At 41.7% G+C, this 25,763-nt stretch overlaps 1 protein-coding gene across 1 annotated transcript in view; it reads left to right on the top strand.

Annotated features, from left to right (window-relative positions):
* The window catches only part of HMGXB3 (HMG-box containing 3), a 46,901-nt gene that overhangs the window by 4,568 nt on the left and 16,570 nt on the right, over positions 1-25,763 (top strand). Inside the window, 11 exon segments of the mRNA XM_030327337.1 lie at positions 3,516-4,013; positions 5,060-5,162; positions 10,651-10,665; positions 11,341-11,402; positions 11,404-11,454; positions 15,832-16,247; positions 17,852-18,027; positions 18,165-18,236; positions 18,239-18,261; positions 20,451-20,549; positions 22,950-23,099. Of these exon segments, the coding sequence (XP_030183197.1) occupies positions 3,516-4,013; positions 5,060-5,162; positions 10,651-10,665; positions 11,341-11,402; positions 11,404-11,454; positions 15,832-16,247; positions 17,852-18,027; positions 18,165-18,236; positions 18,239-18,261; positions 20,451-20,549; positions 22,950-23,099 (1,665 nt within the window).

Here is a 25,763-nt window from a genome sequence, read left to right as displayed (position 1 = left end):
GCCTGACGCGGGGCTCGAACTCACGGACCGTGAGATCGTGACCTGGCTGAAGTCGGACGCTTAACCAACTGCGCCACCCAGGCGCCCCTAGTTTTTCTTTATTAAGGTCTATTCATTTATTTTGAGAGAGAGAGCATGCATGTGCAAGGGAGGGGCTGGGGGGGGGGGCGGGAATGAATCCCAAGCAGACTTTGTGCTGTCAGCGCAGAGCTCAGCACAGGGCTCAGTCCCACGAACAGTGAGATCAAGACCTGAGCTGAAACCAAGAGTTGGGTACTTAACTGACTGAGCCACCCAGGTGCCCCAAGTTTGTCTTCATGTAGTAGCTTGTATAGGCATTTCTCCTGCACAGTGTTCATGTTACTCATTGAACGTAATGAATATGTGTCGTGCTGGTTGCTATCAGTTATAACATAATCAGCAGGTGGGCTTAGCTTGCAGAGTTTAGAAGTAGATATAGCTGCGTTGTATAATGTCACATTCTTCTGTTACCCGCTGGTGGTTGTGCACTGTGCCAGAAGCAGAAATGCAAGGTTAAAGCTGAAGATGATGGAGGAGACTGAGGCTTGAATTAAAGAATACTCTAGAGTGCCTTCCAGTTTGTGCCTGTCAGCCATTGTGTATTTGTAGTTCATAGTAACAAAACACACTGGCAACTATTAATAGGGCTGGCTTATTTTTGTTTGTTTGTTTTTACTCTTTTTTAAGAGAAAGAGCTAGAGAGCACGAGTAGGTGAGAGGGGCAAAGGGAGAAAGAAAGAAAGGAAAGAGAAAATCTTAAGCAGGCTCAAAAGAAAAGAAAAGAGAAAATCTTAAGCAAGCTCCATGCTCAGTGTGGAGCCCAATGTGGGGCTTGATCCCATGACCTATGCCAAAATTAAAGAGTCTGGATGTTCAACCAACTGAGCCACCCAGGTGCCCCAGGGCTGTTTTTTGTTCTGTTTTGTTTGTTTTTAACAAATTCCTGCAGGAAAAATATCCTTGTTACTGCAGGGTTAACCTTAACTCTTTTTTTCAGTTGAAACATTGTCTCTACTTTCTTTTTCGATAATATAGAGCAAAGGTTCTTCAGGAATGCAACAACTGTGTTACAGCAGAAGAGGTTGTGTTTTCCCTTAGTGGAGCCGTCTGCCAGTGCCATTTAGATTATGTTGTCCTTATTGGCTTGGCATTCCTCTTCTGGAAGAGTTTTGTGCTATCTACGGTTTTGGAGATACCACTTCGTATCCCCTCCTTTAGATGATTTGTTTATAAATAATCTGGGAGACAATTCCTGTTGGAGATGGAAAGTGGAATTTAGGAATTAAGTGCATATACCCCTGTGGTTTCTCCATTATAAATTCAGCAGTCTTTTGCCCTGATACGAGAAAATTTTCCCTATTCCCAGAGTGATAATAGCATTTAAAGGTAGACAGTAATATAGGTCCTTATTAAGACTTTAAAAAAAAATTTGTTTTTAAATGTTTGTTTATTTATTTTGAGAGAGAGAGAGAGATGGAGAGCGAGCAGGGCAGAGCCACCGAGAGAAGGAGACAGAGAATCCGAAGCAGGTTCTGCACTGTCAGGGCAGAGCCCAACGTGGGGCTCAAACTCACGAACTGTGAGATCATGACCTGAGCTGAAATCAAGAGTTGGACTGAGCCATCCAGGCACTCCTTGTCCTTATTAACACTTTAATTTTTTTTTTTTTTTTTAAGTAAATCATCTGCAGTATCCACATGGGATTTTATATATTTATTGTCATCTCTGCCACTACTGCCCAGAACATGAATCTCTGATATTAACTAGCTGTGACCTTGGAAGAATCACTTAATCTTTGAGTCTTAGTTTCCTCATTTATAAAGTGGGGAGTAATAGTAACTGCTTACAGTGTTTAAAATAGATAACATAAAGCATCTAGCTGAGTCCTTGGCACACACTGCCTTGGTCAATAAATATCACTCTTTACTAGGTTAAGTGTCCAGTGGCCACATAATAAGAAAAGGTGGTATTTCATGAGCATCTGAACGTGCCAAGACTGGGGAAGGCTTTAGGTGCTGTGTTTGAACTCTCCCATGTTGCCTGGTGTGAAGGTGAGACCCTCCTGCCTGCATACTTTGAAAGCCTGTCAGAGACTTTGTGGCAGCTCGGCGTCTCGGCAGCCCTTCCAGTGTCTTGCCAAGTGGCAAGACCCGTGGTTCCAGCGTCATTCAGGCCGGCCTGGTTTCTCTGTGCTCGGATTTGTTGATTAAGGCCAGATCATTCTTTGCATTTGCTACCACTTAATCTTGTTCTCCTGACCTGTCTGCTTCAAAGGGTGACTTGAGAATGTCATTTCTCCATTATCTCTCCAGTAAAGGCTCCATAAAGGATTTGGCCTGTCTGCTTTTATGTTTCATCTGAGTGCTTCTTTTAACTTTCATCTCTGAGTGCTTCCTTTGTACCTTAAGTAGTCTCATCGACTTCTTGCTTTTGATTTATTTAAGGATCCTTTTGTAATGGACTTAGTGTTCCTTTTAAAAGATGCATCTGAAATTATTTCCATTTAATTTCAGTTCTCACTTAACTGTTGACTTTGAACTTTTCTGTTTTACTTATTGGGTAACTTTCAGTTTAATTTGAAAAAAGAAAACAAAAGCACCTTTTTCTTGGGTACCAATTAGCCATGAAGGGTTGTGCTTTTAATACCTGGTTTCCTTTCTCCTTAGAAGAGCTGGCTTAGAGTCCTAGCTTTATTACTTTCTAATTTTGTATTTTAAGAAAATTTACCTCCCTAAGTTTTGGTAGGAATAATAATAGTACCCAACTTAATAGTGTTGTTTTTAAGGTCGGGAAAGTGTTTTCTAAACTTTAAGATCCTAGTCAGTGTTCATATTTCTATCTGGCCCACTCCCCCACCCCCACCAGTATATTCAGGTCCTTGTCAGATATCCCCATCCATACACACTTTGTCTCATGATGTGATCGGTTCATCTTTGTAAGTCTGGGAGAAACCAGTGTTATCAGAATCCTTGCTTGCTGCCTTGAGTTCCAGTTTGACCTGTTGACTTGTATTTTAGGCTTTTTGGGATTTTACTGAACATTGTACATTCTCATGTTTCAATCTTCTGCCACTTTGGAATCCTAAAGTACCGGAGCTGGGAAGAACTCATAAATAGCTAAATTCAGCTTCTTCATTTTATAGATGGGGCAGCAAGACCTAAAAAGTGGAAAGTATTTGCTCAAAACTATGCAGATCTGGGATTCCAGCTCACAGTTTCAAATGCCAAGATCAGTGCCCTTTCAGAGTCTGATCTATTTTATCTGTCTGTCTCCTGTGTGACTGAGCAAGTAAGCTACATTGGTGAAACTGTGATTCAGATGAAGGTGACATTGCTGTTGATGGAGGCTGACCCTAACTAAGTCTTGGGGTCAAGAGAGGAGTCTTTCTGGTACCCTTTTACAGGGGGGAAAAAAATCATCATACATGTGTGTCCATGCGGTCTCATGCCATTTATCTCTGCTTGTCTTCCCCTTCCTGGCTTACTCATCCTCAGAACTCTAAGCTCTCTGCACTGACTGCTGTGGTTCCGGACATCCCAGGTTTCCGCAAGATCCTCCCCCGCTCAGATTACATCATCATCCCCAAGAGCAGCCTACAGGAGGATCGGAACTGCCCTCAGCTAGAGCTTTGTGTGGCCCAGAACCAGATATCCCCTAAAGGGCCATCTCTTGTGTCCAGTGCTGCCCCGGAGGCAGTGCCCAGCCATGCAGGCATGGCAGAGCAGTGCCTGGCTGTGGAGGCCCTAGCTGAGGAGGTGGGAGCCCTTGCCCAGCCAGGTGCTGTACAAGAGATCGCTACCTCAGAGATCCTCAGCCAGGATGTGCTCCTGGAGGAGGCTTCCCTGGAGGTAGGAGAGAGCCACCAACCGTACCAGACAAGCCTGGTGATTGAAGAGACCTTAGTGAACGGCTCACCGGACCTCCCCACCGGAAGCCTGGCTGTGCCCCACCCCCAGGTTGGGGAGAGCATGTCAGTGGTAACTGTCATGAGGGTAAGTGACTTTGGTACTGATGTCTCTATTGCTTTATCTGAAATTCCTCCAAAGGCAGCAAGTGCCATGCAGTGGTAATTAAGAGTACTGGTGTGGACTTCTAGTAGGACTACAGTCCTCTTGAACCTTTTTGCCCCCGGGCTTACTCTAAAGTTCTCTTCAGTTTCTTAGGCACTCTTACCAACTCCTCTTGCCCATGATAGCTAGGGTTTTCTTCACATGAGATAGTCCAGAGGTACATTAACAGCATTTAAATGATATGGGCTATCCATGAATCGAAGCCAGGATCTGTCAAGCTGTTAGGATTTTATGTTCCCTGAAGATTGTTTTGGCAAACACAATAGTACCTTGAACTGTTGAGGAGAGTTTTCAGATGGTCTTCCTGGGCATAGAGTGTGTAGGAAAAAGGAAGCTCTACTTAAGGCCAGATCGATGGGACTTACAGTTAAGAGGAGTCTCTCCAGTGGCATAAGTGTCATGCCCAGCTGAGGGGAAAGAGCAGCTTCAGTGATCCCACTGCGTGGCTCCCCTCTATTACCCTGGGTAGTGTTGCATCCTTAGAGAGTAGGAGTTCTGCTTAGGCTGAGAGGAATGTAGGATGGCCTACATGTATGAGAGGAGAGCAGGTACCCCCTTGCGGAGGAATCTATGGTAGGCCTAAGTCCATTTTGTTTGTTGCCTCCCTGCTATTTATGATAATGAAGCATGCCACCTGCCTGCTTAAGGCAGATTGATAGGGTGTTAAGAACATGTGACAGGGTCAGAAGAGTTGGATTCTTTCACTAAGTGCTTATGTGATTTTAGGAATCCTAAGTCTGTTAGAACCTCAGTTTTCTCATCTGTGAAATGAGGATAGCACATTCTCTGCAGTAACAGTTTTCTCTTTATTCTAAATTAAAGTTTTGAGATGATCATAGATTCGTTTTTTTTGGGCAAGCACAGTGTTGTTATTGGACTTGATCAGTCTTTCAGTGTTGTGGGTGGCCCTGGGTGTTTGTTCTTTATTCCATCTCAGTAAAACCGTCCTTCTCTCCGTGTGCCCACAGGATCCCAGTGAGAGTAGCTCCTCTGCGCCAGCCACGCAGTTCATCATGTTGCCTCTTCCTGCCTACTCAGTTGTGGAGAACCCCACCTCCATCAAACTGGTCAGTGTGTGGGGAGCTGATGGAGATTAGGGCTCTGTAAGAATTCTCTTCCAGGTAGTTTTGTAAAAGTCCTAGTAACGTTAAGACAGTAGTACCACTGGCAAACTCAAATTATCTGGTCCAGGTATTTACTGGGCAGAGGGGTATGGGGAGGGTCTGTGAATGGGGTGCTGCAGGACCCTTAAACTCCTCAAGTTACATACGAACTTTTCTTCTTAAGAGCATTTACCTAGGATAGGTTCAGTACCTCTTTCCAAATTCTCAGAAGCATACATGATATAGAAAAATTGAGGGGCCACTGATCTGATTCAATCTTATTACTGTACCGATTAGAAAAAAGGGCCAGAGAAGAGAAAGGACTTGTTCTCCTAAGTATTCAAAACCACTGGGCTGCAAAACAAGCCAGAACCAGGACCCTAGTCTTTTGATTCTCAGTTAATGTTATTTTCCATCACATACTGCAGCATATGGGCTGAGATTTATCCCTAAATATTTCATGTTTTTTTATGCTATTGTAATGTTATTCCAAAGCTTTTTTCTTTTTTTTTTTTTTTTTTAAAGTTTACCTATTTATTTGAGAGAGGACAGCGAGAGTGAGGGAGGAGCAAAGAGAAGGAGAGAGAGAATCCCAAGCAGGCTCTGTGCTGTCAGCACAGAGCCCAACGTGGGGTTCAAGCTCACAAAACTGCAAGATCATGACCTGAGCCGAAATCAAGAGTCAGACACTTAACTGACTGAGCCACCCAGGCACCCCAAAACTGTTTTCAGTATCTGATTGTTCACTACTGGTATATGATAATATAATTGATTTTTTTTGTATATTAAATTCGTATTTTGCAACTTTGTTAAACTCATGTTTCCTGGTAGCCTTTTTGTAGTTTCTGTTGCATTTTCTACATAGATGATCATGTTGTCTGTGAATAAGGACAGTTTTATTTCCTCCTTTCTGATCTGGATTCCTTATTTCTTATCACCCTGTCTAGGACCTCCAGTACAATTGAATAGAAATGGTGAGAGCAGATATCTTTGTCTTTGTTCCTTGTCTTAGGAGGAAAGCATTCAGTCTTTCACCACTAGGTGTAATATTAGTTATAGGGTTTTCAAAGATACCCTAATCAAATTTAAGAAGTTCTCTTATATTCCTAATTTGCTGGGAGCTTTTATCAGGAATGGATGTTGGATTGTGTCAGATGTTTTTCCTATGTTTGTTGAGATGGTTGTAGGAATTTTCTTTTTTAGTTTGTTAACGTGGTTAATTTCATTGTTTTTCAAATGTTAAGCCAACCCTACATTCCTGGAATAAACCCCACTTGGCATTGAGGTGTTATTCTTCCAGCATATCGTTGGATTTGTTTTGCTGAAGTTTTGCGCAGAAATTTTGTGTCTATATTCATGAAGGATGTTGGTCTCTAATTTTCTTGTATATTGCTTATCTGGCTTTAGTATCAGGGTAATGCTTACCTAATAGAGCTAGGAAGTACTTTTTTCTCTTCATTTTTCTGGAAGAGTTTGTATAGTATTGGCATTATTTCTTTAAACATTTGGTAATTGCTGGTGAAGTCATTCTGGACCTGGAGACTTCTTTGTGGGAAGATTTTAAACTGCAGTCCAATTTTTAAATATGTATAGGACTGTTTCGATTATTTTTTAAATGTTTGTTTATTTTGATAGCGCGTCCATGAGTGGGGAAGAGGGGGCAGAGAGGAGAGAGGAAGAGAGAGAATCCCAACAGGCCCATGCTCAGTGCAGAGTCTGATTTGGACTCTGAGGTCGTGACCTGAGCGGAAATCAAGAGTCGGATGCTCACCCGACTGAGCCACCCAGGCACCCCTAAATTATCTGTTTTTGAGTGAGCTTTGGTAGTTCGTCTTTCAGGGAATTTGTTCATCTCATATAAGTTGTGAAATTTATTGATGTAAAATTGTTCGAAACATTCCTTTATTGTTTTTTTTTAAACTGTGGTAAGTAGGCATAACATAAAATTTATCATTTTATCCATTTTTAAGGGTATAATTCGGTATCATTAAGTATATTGACGTTGTGGAGTCATTACCAGTATCTATTCCAGAAGTTTCATCATCCCAAACAGAAACCTTGTACCTATTAAACTGTAACTCTCCTTTCTTTCCCTCCCTGCGACCCCTGGTAACCTCTATTTACTTTCTGTCTCTGAATTTGCATGGTTTAGGTACCTCATTATAATTGGAGTCATGCAAATATTGTCCTCATGGTCTGTCCTTTTTTCACTTAGCATAATGTTGTCAAGGTTCACCTATCTTATACCATGTATCAGAATTCATTCCTTTTATGGCTGAATGATATTCCATTGTGTGTATATGCTATATTTTCTTTATCCATTCTTAAACGTTGATGGACAGCTCGTGGTGTTTTCACCTTTCGGCTGTTGTGAATATTGCTCCTATGAACTTTAGTGGATAAGTGTCTGCTTGAGTCCTTGATTTCAGTTGTTTTGGGTATATACCTAAGAGTGGAATTGCTGGATCATGTGGTAATTCTGTGTTTAAAATGCTGAAGAATGCTTATCCTTCTAATATCTATAGATTCTACTGCTTTTACTTCTCTCATCGCTGGTAGCAGAAATTTGGGTCTCTCTCTCTCTCTCTCCGCCCCGCCCCCCCCCCCCCCAAGCCTGACTAGAGGTTATCAATTTTACTGACCTTCAAAGAACCAGCTTTAGTTTCATTGATTTTCTCTCTTGTTTTTTCTATGTTCTGTTTCACTGATTTTTGCCCAGTCTTTATTATCTTTCTTCTTACTTTGGGCTTCATTTATTCTTTTCTAGTTTCTTAAGATAGAAGCTGAGGTCATTGATTTTGAGACCTTTTTTTTCTAATATAGGTGCTTAGTGCTATAAGTTTCCCTCTAAGCACTACTTTAGTGGCATTCCACAAATTTTGATATACTTTCATTTTCATTTTGTTCAAAATACTTCTAACTTATTCTTTGACCCAGAAGTTACTTAAAAGTTTTTTTAATGTTATTTATTTTTGAGACAGAGACAGAGCATGAGCGGGGGAGGGGCAGAGAAAGGGCGACACAGAATCTGAAGCAGGCTCCAGGCTCCGAGCTGTCAACACAGAGCCCGACGCGGGGCTCGAACTCGCCAACTGCGAGATCATGACCTGAGCCGAAGTCAGACGCTCAACCGACTGAGCGACCCAGGTGCCCTGACCCAGAAGTATTTAAAAGTATATTATTTGCTTTCCAAATATTTGGGAGTTTCAGATATCTTGTCTTTTATTGATTTCTGATTTAATTCCATTATAGTCAGAACTTTGTAGTTGTAAGACCTAATCCTTTTAAATTTATTGAGACTTATTTTATGCCCAGGTTATGGTTTGTCTTGATAAATGTTCTGTGTGCACTTGAAAAGAATGCGATTTTGCTTTTGAGTGGAATTATACACAGATTAGGTCACGTTGATTGATAGTATTCAACTCTTACATCCTTAATGATTTTCTGTTGCCTTGTTTTATCAGTTATTAAGAAAAGACATCCACCTATCACTATAAATAGTATTTATTTCTTTTTCCATCTTTATTAATTTTTGTGTCATATGTTGACTCTTTTATTAAGTACTTAAACCTTTAGGATTGTTATGTCTTCTTGGTAAATTGACCCCTTCATCATTATGAAATGACCTTCTTTATCTCTGGCAATATTGTCTGCTATGAAATTTACTTTTTTTTAATGTTTATTTATTTTGAGAGAGAGAGAGAGTGTGTGTGTGTGTGTGTGCACACATGAGCAGTGGTGGGTAGGGAGGAAGAGGGGGAGGGAGAGAATCCCAAGCAGGCCCCACACTGTCAGCGTGAAGCCCGACAGAGGGCTCGATCTCAGGAACCATGGGGTCATGACCTGAGCTGAAATCAAGAGTCAGATGCTTAACTGAGCCACCCAGATGCCTTGTCAGTCTGAAATTTGAATATTGAGCTTTCTTTGCATTGTTGTTATTAGCAATTTTATCTTTTCCAGCATTTTACTTTTAACCTATTTATCTTTGTATTTAAAGTACTTTTTTTTTGCAGCAGTATATAGTTTGGCTCTAAGAGCAAGACTTTATGACAACCTTCTATTTTTTAATTGTGGTATTTGGGCCATATACATTTAATGTGATTAATTATATGTTTAAGTTTAAATTTGTCATTTTACTGTTTTTTTATTCTGTTTTATTTTGCTTTATTTTGAATTGGATATTTTTGATGAATCCATTTTATCTCCTTTATTGGCTTACTAGCCGTTAACTTTGTATTAGTTATTATGGTGGCTTTTTAGGATTAATATTGTACATTTTAACTTATCACGGTCTATCTTCTAAAACCTTAGATAAGCAATATATTTTTAGATGAGAAAGTTGTATCTTAATTTTTTTTTTTTTTTTTCAACGTTTATTTATTTTTGGGACAGAGAGAGACAGAGCATGAACGGGGGAGGGGCAGAGAGAGAGGGAGACACAGAATGGGAAGCAGGCTCCAGGCTCCGAGCCATCAGCCCAGAGCCCGACGCGGGGCTCGAACTCCCGGACCGCGAGATCGTGACCTGGCTGAAGTCGGACGCTTAACCGACTGCGCCACCCAGGCGCCCCGAAAGTTGTATCTTAAACAGGAACAACCCTTGCAACCCAATTCAAAGGCCTGAGCCTTTGCTCTCCTGGAAATTGTTATTCTTTCATAATTTAATAAGTGTCAGCCAGACTCTTCCAGAAAAGCTTTTATAGATAATACTTAAGAATGAAACACCAGCCTTGAAAACTAGCATTTTTTTTCCTAAAGTTCTTTCTATAAGCTGCTGTTTAGGAGTCTTTCCAAGTTCATGGGAATTTATTTATAGAACTGACCTAACTTAAATTTTTACTCTGCTTTCTGGTGGTATTCAGAATGAATATTCTGTATGGCACCACAGTCGGAGTGAAGATCAGAGAAGTTTTATATCCCAGTAATAATAATTTCTCACAAACCTATAGAATCTTCTACAGTTTACTGAGTGACATGTTTCCTTATTTCTTACCTCATTTGTTTTTCAAGAGATATCCATGAATAGGAAGAATAGGAAGGGCGGGTGATTTTACAGAAGAGGGGATAAGGTGACTTACCCCCAGGTCATCCCGTGTGTCAGTAGTGGAGTTGGAACTTGAAACCCGGTCTCTTTCCCTCTTACCACACTACTTCACCCTCAACCTTGACTTGCTACTATTAGAATCACCTTTTCCCTAGGCATTCTGGCACAGGTAGCCTAGTGGCAGCTTGGTGTTTCTCCAAGGGAGGTTTTTGCTTTTTGGCCAGGCTAGGAAAAATGGGATTAATATCTGAGTAAACATCTGTAAGACACAACAAATCTGACAGGAAAATGTCTCCTTTGCGGCATTAATCAAGAAATGGAGCTTGGCTAATTTCTATTTGTAGCCGAAAATAAAAACCCATTGTAATCATTCTGTTCAAAGGGAAATCATTGGAGATGGTGAGAGCCAGTAGCTGAATATATTCGTATGCCGATAATTAAATTCAGTTGCATATCAAAGGACTTGATTTCTGTTGGAATTCCCTTTTTTTTTTTTAAGTGGCCATACTCTATTTTATATCTCTGAACCCTAAAGTCCTAGGTTCTCTGATTTTAACTAACAGGAATGAAGAGGAAGCAATTCTTCGAAGTGTTAGGGCTGTAGTATGCAGCCACGTGCGTGGAAGGAATCTAGGACCAAGAATCAAAGACCTCTGGGTTCTAAGTCTAGGTGTGCCTAGATTCACTATACAACTTGAGGTAAGCATTTAACTGCTCGAACCTCATTAGTTACAAATACCTACTTCATAGAATTGCTGAAAGCGTAAATGAGATACTGGTAAAGTGTTTCAGCGCTGTGTGGTGCTTCATAATTAGTAGCAGTTATGCTGTGTCTATTCTTCTGATACCTTTGTAATCCTAGGCAGCTGTCTTTCCTCATTTGAACCCAGTTTCTTCATTTCTCAAAAGTGAACTAATTTGTATCTTAGAGCCTTTTCCAATTCTGACTTTTTAAGATACCACGAATTGGCTATTCTTCTACAAACTGGTATCCTCCTGGCAGTTTTGTGCTTATAATGGTCTTCAGGATCTGAGAGGGCTTGCACTGTGGTGTTGATTCTGACCCATTCTTTTCCTTACAGACCACTAACGTACACCCGCCGGGGGCCATGGGACATGCACCAGCCCAGGTTGCTCCTTTACCTATGTCACCAGGCACAAACCACCCTAAGTGCCCTATCTGTGGTAACTTCCTAGGAGGGAAGTGGATCCCAAAGGTAAGGTCCATTGGCCATTGCTGGCTTTGGAAACCCCATAAAGTAGGCTCCCCTGTTCCCTTTAGAGGCAAAGGACTTAAAAAATAAATATTGGTTTTACTTTCTGACTATATAAGTAAGTCATTTTCATAAAATGTCATCCATAATCTTACACATCCAAAGAAAAGTCATTATTAACATTTTGTTGTATCTTCTTCTAGTCTTTTTTCTGTGAATACACAGGTTCTGTAGCTTGACCTTTTTTTTTTTTTTTTTTACTTCACATATCATGCCATTAAATATTCAAGACCATTATCTTTAATTGCTTATAACTTCCTATGAATGACTAACACTATGTCAGTTTATTCATTTCCTGTTAAATTTTTAACAATCCACCCTCCACACTGACTGCTTAGTTACTCAGATGCGTAGCTCACATCTGCTCACTTTTTAGCTCAAAGTCCTTCAGTATCCTATAGCTGCTATTAAAAGTAGAGGTCCTTAACCAGATATCTAGGTCTTCATAGTTACTCTCCAAATGTATACTTCTGTCTCTGTTTCTAAGTAATTAATGCTTGATAAATAAATGAGCATCAGAGCTGTGCCCCTGTGAAGTTCAGTTCAACACATTGCTTTGTTACTTGTTTTATACTTCACATTGACTATATAAATCATACATAACTTGTCACATTTTGTATGAGACTGTAAATTGTTTAGGGTCAAAAGAACTAGAATCGTCCAGGATGGGATATAGAGGAGATGGTCTTGAAGGATCAGTGGAATTTGGGTAGGTAGAAAAAGGAAAGAGAGAGGCTTGTTTTTGTGACAATAACTTAGGCTATGTTTGTGTGTTGTTAGGTGTCTAGCTCAGCAGGGTCCACTTTATCTGTATAGAGAAACTTCTATAGTGCCACACCTTTTAAGTTCCTTGGGGGCAGTTTCCATAGAACATCTCTGAAAAATACTGGGATGGTGACTTTTGCCCTCTGGCTGAATGTTGGGAGTTCAGGGCATCACTAATTCCAGGAGACAGAATAAGTTAATACTTAAAAACACACTTCTGGGGGTGCCTGGCTGGCTCATTTGGGAGAGCATGAGACTCTTGATCTCGGGGTCGTGAGTTTGAGCCCTACATTGGGTGTGGAGACTATGTATGTATGTACATACATACGTAAATACATAAGTAAACGCATAAATACATAAACTTCTAAAGGGAAAGAAAGAAAGAGGTATTTGATCTCTGTACCGGATTCCTGGCACTGAGTTCCTAAAACCGTAGAAATTTCCAGAGTGTTAGGAGAGAGAAGAGTGTCTTTGGGAGGATAAGAAAAAAAAGTACACTTCTGGAGTCTGCTTTTCTCCGTTTGAACTTCTGTCTCTCAAGGATTTTAGCTATATAATCTTGGGCAAGTCATTTATGTCTATTCTTGATTTGGTTTTTCTTTCATTTGTAAATGGAAATGAACAATAGTGCCTACCTCATTAGGGTTTTTGGATGGATCAAATGAGATTATCCCTGTAAAGTGGATGGTGCATTCCTAGTATAGATTAAATCCTCAGCAAGAGGTCACTGCTATCATTATTGGCAGTAATAGAATTACAGTCTCTATTACTGCTTTTTACACTATCAGTTCTCAGGGCAGGAAGGGCCCAGTGCTTGTGTGTTTCAGATTTTGTTGAGTTTCTTGTGCTCACCATCCGTCTTGTGCTGCTGTGCAGCCATTCAGTTTCCTCCCATCCTAATTATCCTTCCCAAAATGTACTTCCTCATCTGCAGTAGGGAGATTGAATAGGGTAGTTGGACTCCTCCTTGACCCTTCTTCACAGATGCACAGCAGGTTTGTCACATGACCTTATTTCTGATGCTTTTTTATGGAAGAGTCTAACTCATTCTGTAGCCTTGTCTCCTTCAGGTTCTCTTTTTACTTTGGCTTTCTTTTTTTCTTTTTCATTTATGTCTTTTTCCCTCCTTTGATTGAAATAACTTGAGCCATGGTTCTCTTTCTGAGAGCAAATTCACGTTGTGAAATCAAATTTTTTTTATTAGCTACTTGTCCCCCATCTTTAAAAAAAAATTTTTTTAATGGTTATTTTTGAGAGAGAGAGACAGAGACAGAGTGTGAGCAGGGGAGGAGCAGAGAGAAAGGGAGACTCAGAATCTGAAGCAGGTTTCAGGCTCTGAACCATCAGTACAGAGCCTGATGCAGGGCTCAAACCCACGAACTGTGAAATCATGACCTGAGTCGAAGTTGGACGCTTAACCGATTGAGCCACCCAGGCGCCTGTAGGTACTTGTCCCCCATCTTGATTTGTTAAGTCAGATTCTTTTCTCCAGAGGTTTTTATAGAATTGCCATGTAAAGAGTAAATACTATGATTTCAGAATTTCATAGGATCAGAGTGAGTGAGTGTAAGAAGAAAAAGGGTAACATTTTAGCATCAGTGCACTTGGAATTTTAGGGAAAAAAGTGACTTTGGTTATCAGGCAGTTCAATTTCCAAGTCTCTAGTTGAGGAAAGATAGATTCAAGAGAAGTGACTTGTTAAGTTCATGTAGCTAATTATGTCAGTGCTTTTCCACTAAATCACACTTCTCAGGCATTGCTATGCTGTTTAGCTGCAGAATTTTAAGATTTCTGGAGTTCTGATTTTTGAAGCTGCAAGTATAAATAGTTTCTAAAAGCTCCAAATGTGTTCATGCCTGTCAGGAAATGACTCACCTTTTCTTGTATTGTTCCAGAGTTTCATACTGGCAAAATTAGCCCAAGAAACGTTTGGCACAGTTCCCAATGAGTTGGATGGAACAAAAGATAGTATATAAAGCTCTGTAGCCCAAGGCCTCACTCCTTTGGCTCTCTGATGGTGGTAATTGAGGTCTCTGAGCAGGCAACTGGTGGTATTTACCTTCTATCTTGAAAGAAAGTGAAATCTCAAAAGGGTAGGCTGAGTTAAGGAAATGTGAGCTCATTAGCTAGTTATTTTGCTCTGATTCCTTAAATTATTCAGTCTCCCTGAAGAGAATTTTTATCTGCAACAGCCTACTTAGTGGGCAGTGTTTTGCTCAGAGATTTCATTGCAGAGATTTAGCTTGTCTCCTGTTTTTCTACCAACTTTTCCCTCTCCAGCAGTCAGTAAGCTCAGTGCAGTTTACTAGGAATTTTTCTCTGTATTTAACTTGTCTTCACGGACTTATTAAAGTCTAATAAGTCTAATAAAGTCACACTTATTGTGTGTTAGAATCGGAGAATGCTTTACAGGAGATTTCTTAGGTCATCTATGTTGGTTCTTAACCAGAGGCAGTGTGCTACCCAGGCCCCTTTGGAAGTGAAGGGGTTTTGGTAGTCTGTGACTGGGAGAGAATACTAAACGGTAATAACATCAGCCACAGATGCTAGACTTCTGCAGCATGCAGGGGAATCCTGCACCATGAATTGAGCCCCCCGAAAGACTGTTGTACTGCTGTTGATGAATGGTGAGAGGCCGACCCTCTTGTTTCATGGTAGCAAAGTGAGAGTTCAGGTGAAGGTTGTCTGAGGTGACATAAGTCATTAGATGTGGAGCACAACCTAGATAGAACCCAGCCTTTATGTTTATATCTCTTCATTTATAGCACTTTTCACTATTCACATGGAGTTAAAAGAACCTTCCTGAGACAACCGCGGTTTTAAAAAAATTGCGTATGTAGGTAAATGTATGTGTATGTATGTACGTGTGTGTATAAATAATAGTATATTTCCACAGCATAAAAGCTAAGGCACCAAGGAATTTTTAAAGTAGGCTGACCTGAAATAGTGGCTGGGATTTATAGTGAGTTTGAATATTTTCTAGTAAGTAATTAATATACGTATGAGTTAATTTGACTGAGTGAGAAGTTTGTGGCGTGTGTGTAAGCCAGCCTTAAGACTCACCTGAAAGAATCTGGGACAAAAGATAGAGTTTTCCCTAACAGAATTGGAATTTTTGAGTCTCATCACGTGAGCTGTGACTGCATTGGGATAAAGGGAACACCAAGATAAAGAGCTTGGGACTTCTGGGCCCAAATATGGCAACATATCAGCTTCTTTCTAGACTTAGAGAAGCAGGCTTTGAACAAAGGTCAGGTTCAAAATGCCAGCTTCATTTGCTGAAACCTAAAGAGGCTATCAATGAGAAATTTGTTAGAACAGCTGTATGCTAACCTGGGTGTTGAATACTGTAGTGAAGGGGACCTGAAGTCTGAAGACTTGGATTCTGGCCAGCTTTGTCTTGACACCTGACATTAGCCTGTTCCTGCCTCTGGGTCTCGGTTTCCTAGTCTGTTTCCCATACATTGTTGTTGTGAGGAGCAAACGAGAAAAGATTTGTGATGTGTTGTCCACTGTAAAATGCCAGATGCCTACAGGCATTCTTATTTTTTTTAGGAAAAGCCAGCCAAAGTCAAAGTGGAATTGGCTCCTGGTGTCTCCTCCAAAGGTTCGGTGGTTAAAAGAAATCAGCAGCCTGTCACCACTGAGCAAAACTCCTCTAAGGAAAATGCCTCCAAACTGACTCTGGAGAACTCAGAAGCTGTAAGCCAGCTCCTAAGTGTAGCTCCTCCGAGAGAAGTGGGTGAGGAGAATGAGTGGGAGGAAGTGATCATCTCAGATGCCCATGTTTTGGTCAAGGAAGCTCCTGGGAATCGTGGTACGGCAGCCACGAAGACGCCGGTGGTCAAGAATGGTGTGCCGCCTGAGGTCTCTCTGGGGACAACTGAGAATGACAGTCCAGGACCAGACATACCACCACCAGCTGAGAGGACCAGCACCTCCAGTCCTCCCCTGCTCCCAAAAGCCTGCAGGTAAATGTGGTTTTTATGTTATAGGATTGTTTTTAGAATAGCAGGTTGGGAAATGTTCCTTGTTTTGTTTTATGTCGTTATTAGCATTACTGAGAGAGGCAGCAGAGCCCAATTAATGTTTCCTATTTTAGAGATATGGAAACTAAGGCCCAGAGCCACAGAATGATTTGCCTTTCCTCTTACACTCTGCTGTCTGTGCGTTGCTGGCACATTCCTGTGCATCCCTTCTTGTCATTTTCCCAGAAGCACTTGCTAGGATCCTGTTGGTCAGGCTGAGGCCATGTTAGAAGCTAGTATCCAATCCTGGATAGTAGATTTGGAAAGAGAAGCCTTATCAAGGTATAGAAAGATTCTTGTCCTGGTGATCAGAGAATTCAGTTCTGGTTGAATCTGTCTCTGACTTCTGTTTGACCTTGCTCATAGTCACCCTCATGCCCGTTCTTTCCTCTGAAAATCTTGAGTTTATTAGAAAAACTAATCCCTATGGCTGACCTCATAGACTTTAGATTGTGTGTGAAGCATGCATAGCCCAGTGCATTGCAGATAGGAGGTGGTCCATAAATATGGGCTATTTTTCCTCCCCATGCCCTCCCTAAAGGCTTGACTGCATTTTTCATGTGGCCCCTTCCCAGAGGCAGTTGTGGTCTTGTAACTAAAGGCCCTTATTTGTTTATATTAGTGGTTCTCAATGGGGAGCAGTTTGCCCCCAGGGACATTGTGGCAATGTTTAGAGACATTTTTGGTTGTTAACAACTGTGGGGGAGAGGGTGCTGCAGGCATCTAGTTGGTAGAGGCCAGAGATACTGCTAAACATTCACAGGACAGGCTCCTACAAAGAATTACCCAGCCCAAAATGTCGATAGTGCCAAGGCTTAGAATTCTGGTTTCTATTATTTGATTTAAAATTGTTTATTGTTGAATAGGAGATATATTCACATGATTCAAACTCAAAGGGTATAAGGAATATACCTGAAAAAATCTCTTCTAGCCTGTCCTTAAGTCATCCATTTCCATTTTCCAGACAATCCGTTTTCTCAAATTTCTGTTTTCAGAGATAATTTTAGACATATACTACAAATATGTGTATGTGTATATATATTTTTTCCTACCTTTTTTATACAAATGGTATCATAACTTATGTATCTCTACATCTTGCCTGTTTTTATTATAGTATACTTTGGGATGGTTCTGTATCTTTAGAGCATGAAGCTGTGTAGTGTCGACTGTTCGTTTTAGGCAAACGTGTCACTTGACAAGAGCCTTCTGTGATGTAGGCTCTATGCTCAGCATTGGAGCTGCAAGAAAATGTGGATTTTGTTCTGCGGGTGTTTTTAGCCTCCCTCATCTGGGAGACTGATATACTTTAAATACTAATTAGAGGCAGATCAGGTATTATAACTACACTAGCTGTTTGTATTCCTCACAGTGGGCGCTATTTTGTATTTATCTTCGTAATGACCCCTGAAATAATCTACCCTGAGTTTACTACACTATCCCTCTGCTAAAATGCTATTTGGAGATTGTGCTTTGGTTTCTTCCACTTGGTCCAGAATTTTTAGGTTTCCCTTCTTTTTTTTTTTTTTTTTTTTTTTTTTTTTTTCCAGAGTTGACCCGCTCACCCCTGGGCTCAGAGCCCCTGAGCTTAAGGGCAAAGCTCGGGGCAAGCCCTCATTACTGGCTGCGGCAAGACCCATGAGAGCAATTCTCCCAGCCCCATCTAATGTGGGCCGAGGCAACAGCATGGGACTGTCCAGGGCCAGGCAGGCCTTTCCCCTGAGTGGTAAGGGCTGGGACAAACCCGGGAGCGGGGAGCTGTCAGATAGGAAGGGGACAGCAGTGGGGTTGAGAATGGAGATGAGAGAATGAGGGGGACTCTGAATGCATTTAAGTCACCAGTTTGACTTCTGATTGTCTCAGATAAAACCCCCTCTGTGAGGACTTGTGGCCTGAAGCCAAGCACGCTAAAGCAGCTGGGCCAGCCAATCCAACAGTCTCACACAGCAGCGAAGTGAAGGTAAGACCCGTTCTCCAGAGGTAGGGCATCCTGGGGCAGGCCTGCTGCTCCGAGAACAGGGCTTCTATTTAGTGTCTCAGAGCCATAGGCAGAAGCCTATTACATTGGAAAGTGACCTCTGGAATGAAGTTGAGCATGAATGAGTTACTTATTTTTACTTTTTTTCTTATTATAAAATGAATGCACGTTTAAACTTTTGACTTGGAAATAATTTTTTAAGTTATTTTGTGAGAGAGTGTGCAGAAGGGATAGAAAGAGAAGGACAGAGAGAGAGGGGGAGAGAGAGAATCCCAAGCAGGCTCTGCACCCTCAGCAAGGAGTCCGATGTAAGGCTCTAACTCATGAACTGTGAGATCATGACCTGAGTTGAAGTTGGATACTTAACCCACTGAGCCACCCAGGCGTCCCTTAATTTAGAAACAATTTAAAATTTAGGAAAATAATTGCAAGAGTGAAGACAGTACAAAGTACCCATGTACTTTTCACTCATAGTTGCTTATTGGTAAGGTATCACCCATTTTGCTTCATCATTTGTGCTCATGTATGTTTCAAAAGTACATGTAATTTAAGGGAAAGTTACATGGCCTTTTGCTTCTTAATACTTCAGTGTGCATTTTCTAAGAATAAGGATATTCTGTTACTGAAACATTGATACAATACTTCAGTCTGTCATTTGTATTCCAGTTTCGACAATTTTGCCCAGTTATGTTCTTTATAGCATTTTTGTACTCCAGTACAGCGTTCATTGTAGGATTAGATACTGCATTTAGTTGTCTTGTTTTTTTAGCCTCTTGAAAAAATGAACGCGCGGTTGTTGTAGAAAATACAGAGAATTCAGTAAGGCAGAAAGAAAGTCAGTCTCTTGTAATCCTGCCACCCAGAACTAACTACTATTGGCATTCTGTGCCCATTCAGCCTCTGAGGCTTTTCCTAGGTTTGTGGGCATTTTTTTAATATAATTTTTTAAAACCAAAAATCATGGCTCTTCACGTTCTAGTTTGTAGCCAGTACAGTCCATTCATATTAATGATAGAGGTTTTTTTTTGGTTTTTTATCCATATGTGACCAGAATAGTTACTATCAAAATTCCCTAAATCAGCATTTTTTTACTAGACCTCTTTTTTTGGGCCATGACCCTCAATAACACATTTTTACATTACAGCCCAGTAAACATCCATACCTGTATACATGAAAAGAATAAGGAAGCTATGCCCTTACTATATGTGGTTATTTTGGTATTTTCCATTTTGCAAATGGAAATGGTTTCAACTCATTAAATTAATTTCATGACCTGTCAGTGGATTTTGTGGCCTGTAGTTCAAAAACCCTGTTAGACCAAAATGGAATAGGAAACTCGGGCTGCCTTCTCCCTTGCAGGGTGCTCTGCCAGGCAACTCCCTTTGTTCCAAATTTGCCCCAAATAGAGTATCAACTGGCTTTTATTTTGAAGGCTGATCTGTCACCCAGATGTGGTGTTAGCACTGGATGCATGTGTGATTTAGATCTAGAAGGATCTAGTCTGCTTTTCTGCTTTGTAGATTTCCAGCCTTTAAAGTCCCTTTACTTGGGTAAACTCCCAGTCTTCTCTGTAAATAGTTTCCTTTTGACTGGTAACATTGGGTATTTGTTAAAAGTTGCAAGTCCTTTTGCTAGTCTTAGGCAGGTTAAGTTACATGAAATTTTATGTTCTGAATATCAACTTAAATTCGGTATTACAGAATAATTACTAATGCTGTCTTCATCTTTTTTTTCTTTAATAGTATAGAACATTTGGAAAGTTCATAGATAGTGGTGAAAGGGGAAAAAGTCACGATCTTCCTCTCAACCTGTGACATTTTAGTGAGCAATCTTTTCGAGTTCTTTCTATGCCAGCATTATTCAACCACATATTTGTGTGGTATATGACTATTATAAGTTTTTCTCACTTGGTAGCAGTTGTAAATCTGATTCACAGTGTTTCTAGTATGCAGTGTTAGAAGCTGCACAGAAGAATGTGGCAACCCTGGACTTGAAAGTGACATTTAAACTTTTGGCGGGCTGGTGACTGCTGACTAGCATCCTAGAGCTCACATGGAGTGTGGCTCTACAAAGTCCCTGGGAAACTGTTTCCTCAAGCTCTTTCAGGACACAGGCCCTCGGGAGTGTGAGGTTTTATAGAAAAGCACTAAATCACTGGTTCTGATCCACAGCTAACAAATGGCCCGGGCAGTCGGACGTCACAAGTAAAAGTTGTAGAAGTCAAGCCTGATCTGTTTCCTCCATACAAGTACAGCTGCACTGTAACGCTGGTAAGTGTGGCCAGGTGATGGGTTGACAAGGACATGGGTTTTGGTTTTAGGTGGAGGGCAAGTAGAAGTCTGAGGGAGGTGGGGAGTGGTAGTTAGGAGTGAGAGTAGGTTCAGGGATAGATCATTGGTTCTGAAGATCCCTTCACTGATCCAGATGGTAGCCGCTGGGTGAATTAGCTAGGTGTTTTGCAGGCGAGATCTATAGCGTGTAGGCCAGCTGAGACCTGGATGTTTCTTGGAGTAATTGGACATGAGAATCCAGTCCAGCTGTAGCATTCAACAGTCTTTGGACCTTTTAGCCTCAAAAGTCTGTTATCCACTGGTAAGTGTGAGAAAGGTCTATTTTTCCCCCTTAAAATAGGGTCACAGTCAGTACTGGCCTCTTAAAGGATTTGAGAAGTGCTTTGGTAAAGCATCTTTGTTTAGCCTCGCATTTCCCACAAACCTCTTCCCTCCCCACCCACCTTTTATTTTTATCCTTATTTACTTATTTTATATATCTTTTTAAAAAAAAAAATTTTTTTTTAACGTTTATTTATTTTTGAGACAGAGAGACAAAGCATGAAAGGGGGAGGGTCAGAGAGAGGGAGACACAGAATCCGAAACAGGCTCCAGGCTCTGAGCTGTCAGCACAGAGCCCGAAGCAGGGCTCGAATTCACGGACCGCGAGACCATGACCGGAGCCGAAGTCGGCTGCTTAACCGACTGAGCCACCCAGGCGCCCCTTATATATCTTTTAATGTTTGTTTGTTTTTGAGAGAGAGCAGGAGTGGCGGAGGGGCAGAGAGAGGGAGGGATAGAGAATCCCAAGCAGGCTCCAGGCTCTGAGCTGTCAGCACAGCGCCGCAGGGGCTCGAACTCACGGACTGCGAGATCATGACCTGAGCCCAAAGTTGGACACCTAACCATCTGAGCGACCCAGGCACCTCATCACCTTTTATTTTTAACACAGCATATATTAACATCCCAATAAACATCCCAGTAAACAAACAGTGGGACTCTGGGGTCATCCTTTTACAGGGGAAGCCACATGGAGCAGTGGAATAAGCACTCAAAGGACTTAGTCCCAAAGTGGTTCTGGCTCTGCTGCCAGCATGCACATGACTTGGGGCAAGCAGGCATCTTTGCTTCTCTGGTCCTCAGTTTTCACCGTCTGTAAAATGCTGCATCAGTTTAGGTATCATGTTGGGGCTCTTTTTTTGCTTCTAGCATTCTCTAATTTTATTGATCCTTAGATACCGATTAGCCAGGTAACTTTTGGCAGGTTCTCTGCCTGAATTGAGTAAGATACACAGATTTTGAGAGAGCAGCTGGATTTTTAAAAACTCTTACCTGATAAAGGCAGACAGGTACAGAACCACTCATTCCTTCATTCAGAAAATATTTACTGAGAGCCTGCTCTGGCCAGACCCTCTGCTAGGGATTCTGTAGTAACAAGACAGGACAGTATGGTGGACTAGTGCATAGACTGGCCTGATCCTTAAGGAGAATATCTCCTTTATCCTGAATATCTGCTCAGGTTTCTTTTCTCGGAGACTAATTACTACCTTCTCCATGCCATCTATACCGTCACCTCCCTGTCCCTTTGACTACAGAAGGCCACTAGGGTTACTGTCTGGGGGGAGCTTCCCAGGACCTTCTCTTTTTTGATTAGATAGCAGCATGTCACAGGAGCCTAGATGCCAGAGATTTGAGCTTAGGTGGTCCAGAGGTCCTGATTGTCTTCAGGAAGGGTGTGGATGCTTGTTCACCACAGTCTTCAGCCTTCTGCTAGAATAGGCCTGCTTCTCTCCACCAGTAGCCTGGACCCTGAGGGCATTTGAATTTCTAACATTTTTAAAAAATATTTATTTATTTTTTTGAGAGAGTGAGTGAACATATAGGAGCATGTGTGAAATTGTGTGGGTGGCGGGGGGGGGGGGAGAGAGAGAGAGAGACAGAGAGAGAGAGAGAGAGAGAGAGAGAGAGGAGAAAGAGAAAGGGAGGGAGAGAGAAAGAGAAATCAGTCCTAAGCAGGCTCGGCACTGACAGCACAGAGCTGGACCCGGGGCTTGAACTCACAAACCATGAGATCATGACCTGAACTGAAACCGGGAGTCAGACGCTTAGCTGACTGAGCCACCCAGGTGTTCCATGGCATTTGAATTTCTGACACTAAAGAGTCAGCTCACTTGTTTCACAGATGGGGAGGGACTTGCCAAAATTATACAGGCTGTATTAAGATTGAAAGGAGGTAACCGCAGAGTAAGGATCTTGCATCAAGGCTCTTTGGAAGTTAGTCTAAATCTGGTTTTGCCATTGTCACTTTCTTCTCTGATTTACTGATAGCTGGTCATCCTGGTTTTTGACTCTGCCCAGGTGTAACTTTTGTGGAATTGAATATTGGTTTTACTTTTTTAGGATTTGGGCCTCGCTACTTCAAGAGGCCGGGGAAAGTGCAAGAATCCCTCTTGTAACTACGTCTACACCAACCGACATAAACCACGGATTTGTCCCAGCTGTGGTTTTAACCTTGCTAAAGACCGGACTGAGAAAACCACCAAGGCTCTTGTGAGTTCCTCCCCTAAACACATCCCCTAGCCTTGTGTTGGGCTTTGTTAGTGGACCTGTTTTAGTAGAAATAAAATGATTTCTTGGTACATGATCATAATTAGAACACCAGAACTGGAACCAGTTTTAAATTCTGGACCTACCCTTCTCTTTGGGCTTCCTTGTCCTCATTATTAAGTTGAGAGAATTGGAGAACGTTCTAGCCCAGTGGATCAAGAGTTCATTCACCAAAGAGAATGGGAATACAGGCTTTACAGAGGATTCTTAAGGGGTGCCTCATGGCTCAGTTGGTTAAGCATCCCCTCTTGATTTCAGGTCAGGTCATGATCTCACAGTTTATGAGTTCAACCCCTGCTGGTTGCACGGAGCCTGCTTGGGATTCTTTCGCTCCCTCTCTTTCTGCCTCTCTCCCTCTCCTGTCTCTAAAAACTAAATAAACTTAAAAAAGTTTTTTCTTTAAATAGGATTTTGAAGAGAGGGACGGAAGGGTTACATTCTTTTAGTTCTGAGACCTGGTGGAGCACTGGTAAATAGTATTTTGGTAAACAGAGAATGCCAGTCCTAAGACTTTGTAGATTAGATCACTGCCTCTCAGGTTCCTTATAGAGCTTTTGGCTCAATACAAAGCTTCACTTCTAGCAGTTTTGGCAAATCTCTGAAGATGGACCAAACTGTTTGGAGTGTAAAACACATTCCATTTGCCTCATTAGGGCTCATTTTTTATTTATTAGAACCAGGAAAAAATGGGTATTTTCAGAGGTCCTCAGACTTTACATGTGAATTTTTTTTTTTTTAATGTTTATTTTGAGAGTGTGTACATGCATGTTCTAGTCGGGGAAAGGGAGAGAGAATCCCAAGCAGGGTCCACACTGTCAGCTCAGAGCCCAGCATGAAGCAGAGCCCAGCATGACGCTCAATCCCACAAACTGTGAGATTATGACCTGAGTTGAAATCAAGAGTCGGGCGCTTAACCGACTGAGCCATCCAGGCGCCCCTCCACGTGTGAATTTCTTTAAGTGTACAGAACGTTACAGTACCTCAGGCAGCAGATGGAATGACTAGGTTGAAGGTAAGAAGATAGATCTCCCTGATCTGCCTTGGGAAGAAAGAGGATGGCGTACAGAACAGGTCAGGATCCAAGGTGGAGTCTGGCCACTCCAGATCTAAGCTGGACTTTGCAGGGTGGATACGATTTGGATGGAAGAGGAAGGCATGCCATACTCCAGGATAAGCATGGGTACAAGCGAAGCGCTAGGGAGCCTGGTGCTCTAATCACCTAGAAGAGAAAGGTATATATATATATATATATATATATTATATATATATATATATAGGGAGGAATATGCAAAATAAGCTGCTTGAAAGGCATATTGTGGCCATATTGTGGAAGATCTTTAACATTAGACCAGACAATTTGTATTTTAGGCAGTGAGGTCACATTGAATGTCCTTCATTCATTGTGAGGGCTAGAAGGTTGTGTCAGGAAGGAGGCATATGGGGGTTTGGGAATGGACAGGACTACCGAGGTGGTGAGAACCATTTCAAGCTAAGTTTTCTATGGATATGGTGGGCAGGGCAGGGGAGCTCCTGGCAGATAAATCTCACCCCCTGGTCCCAGGTTTGTTTCCAACTTGAGGTGGTGTTCTGAGATTATCCTTGTGAGAAAGGGAAATAGAACTAAAGTATGTGGGCACTGATGGCTTAGTGGAAAACACATGGGGACTGGGAATAGAGAGACAGCTGGGAGGACCCTCAGCTGGATGCCATCCCTCTTCTGAGTTTTAGTTTCTCCAGTGACAAAAGCGGGCCAGGTAGATTGTATCTAGACATTTTATTCTCAGGGCCATGAACCCCAGAGAAGACTCAGAATTGAGCTTCAAATAATCTGTAAATCCCTGAAATAGCATGTAAAATGGGTCCATAGCTTCCATCACATTCTGTTCCATTGGCTGCTCTCTGTTGGCAGTGAGCTTCCTGGATCTTCTATGCCTTTAATGGGAGGAAAGAGGAGGTTTTCACTTAGTGTTGACCATATTCTGCCTTGACTCTGTCTTAGCTCCCTGTGACACCGTAATCTCTTTTAGGACAGGTGTATCTGTTCCCCCATGCCTTCTGACCTTGGAGTGTGCACACTCAATGTATTGATCATGATCATGGAATGGAATTGAGTCCTGTATAAGTAGATGCTATGAACATTCCTTTCTCCTATTTGATTGTAGCAATTGGTGTGGTTTGCAGAGTGGAAATGGATGTTGATTCCCTGGATCGAGGATGATGAGGTGACCTAACTTTCCAGGTCAGACAGAAATTGTTCAGGGACTTCTAGCCAATTGATTTCAAATCCTACTCTTGGAATTTTATATTCTTTTGTCTTTGGTTGATAGCTGCCTACCTCCAGTATCCTTCTGACATTATGTCACCTTTCAACTTCCTAAGTTTTAGAGAAATAAAATGTAATTACTATTTTTCTGTAAACTAAAACACTGGTCTGAGACCCAAGGACCTTAGTGTGTAATGCCCTCTGGAGCCCCCTGGTGGCCATATGCTTCCTGCGCAGTTTGTCATTGGTAGCTGTAATTAAGACTGCAGCAACTCTGGGCTGGAATGGTCTTCATTCCTGTCTTTCACTGTGGCTCAGAGTAGAAGGATAGTATCCCTGCCAGC

The sequence above is a fragment of the Lynx canadensis genome, chromosome A1 (assembly GCF_007474595.2).
Source record: "Lynx canadensis isolate LIC74 chromosome A1, mLynCan4.pri.v2, whole genome shotgun sequence".
Taxonomy (NCBI): domain Eukaryota; kingdom Metazoa; phylum Chordata; class Mammalia; order Carnivora; family Felidae; genus Lynx; species Lynx canadensis.
The sequence above is the reverse complement of the archived record's forward strand: the minus strand, read 5'-3'. Positions and strand labels throughout refer to the sequence as shown.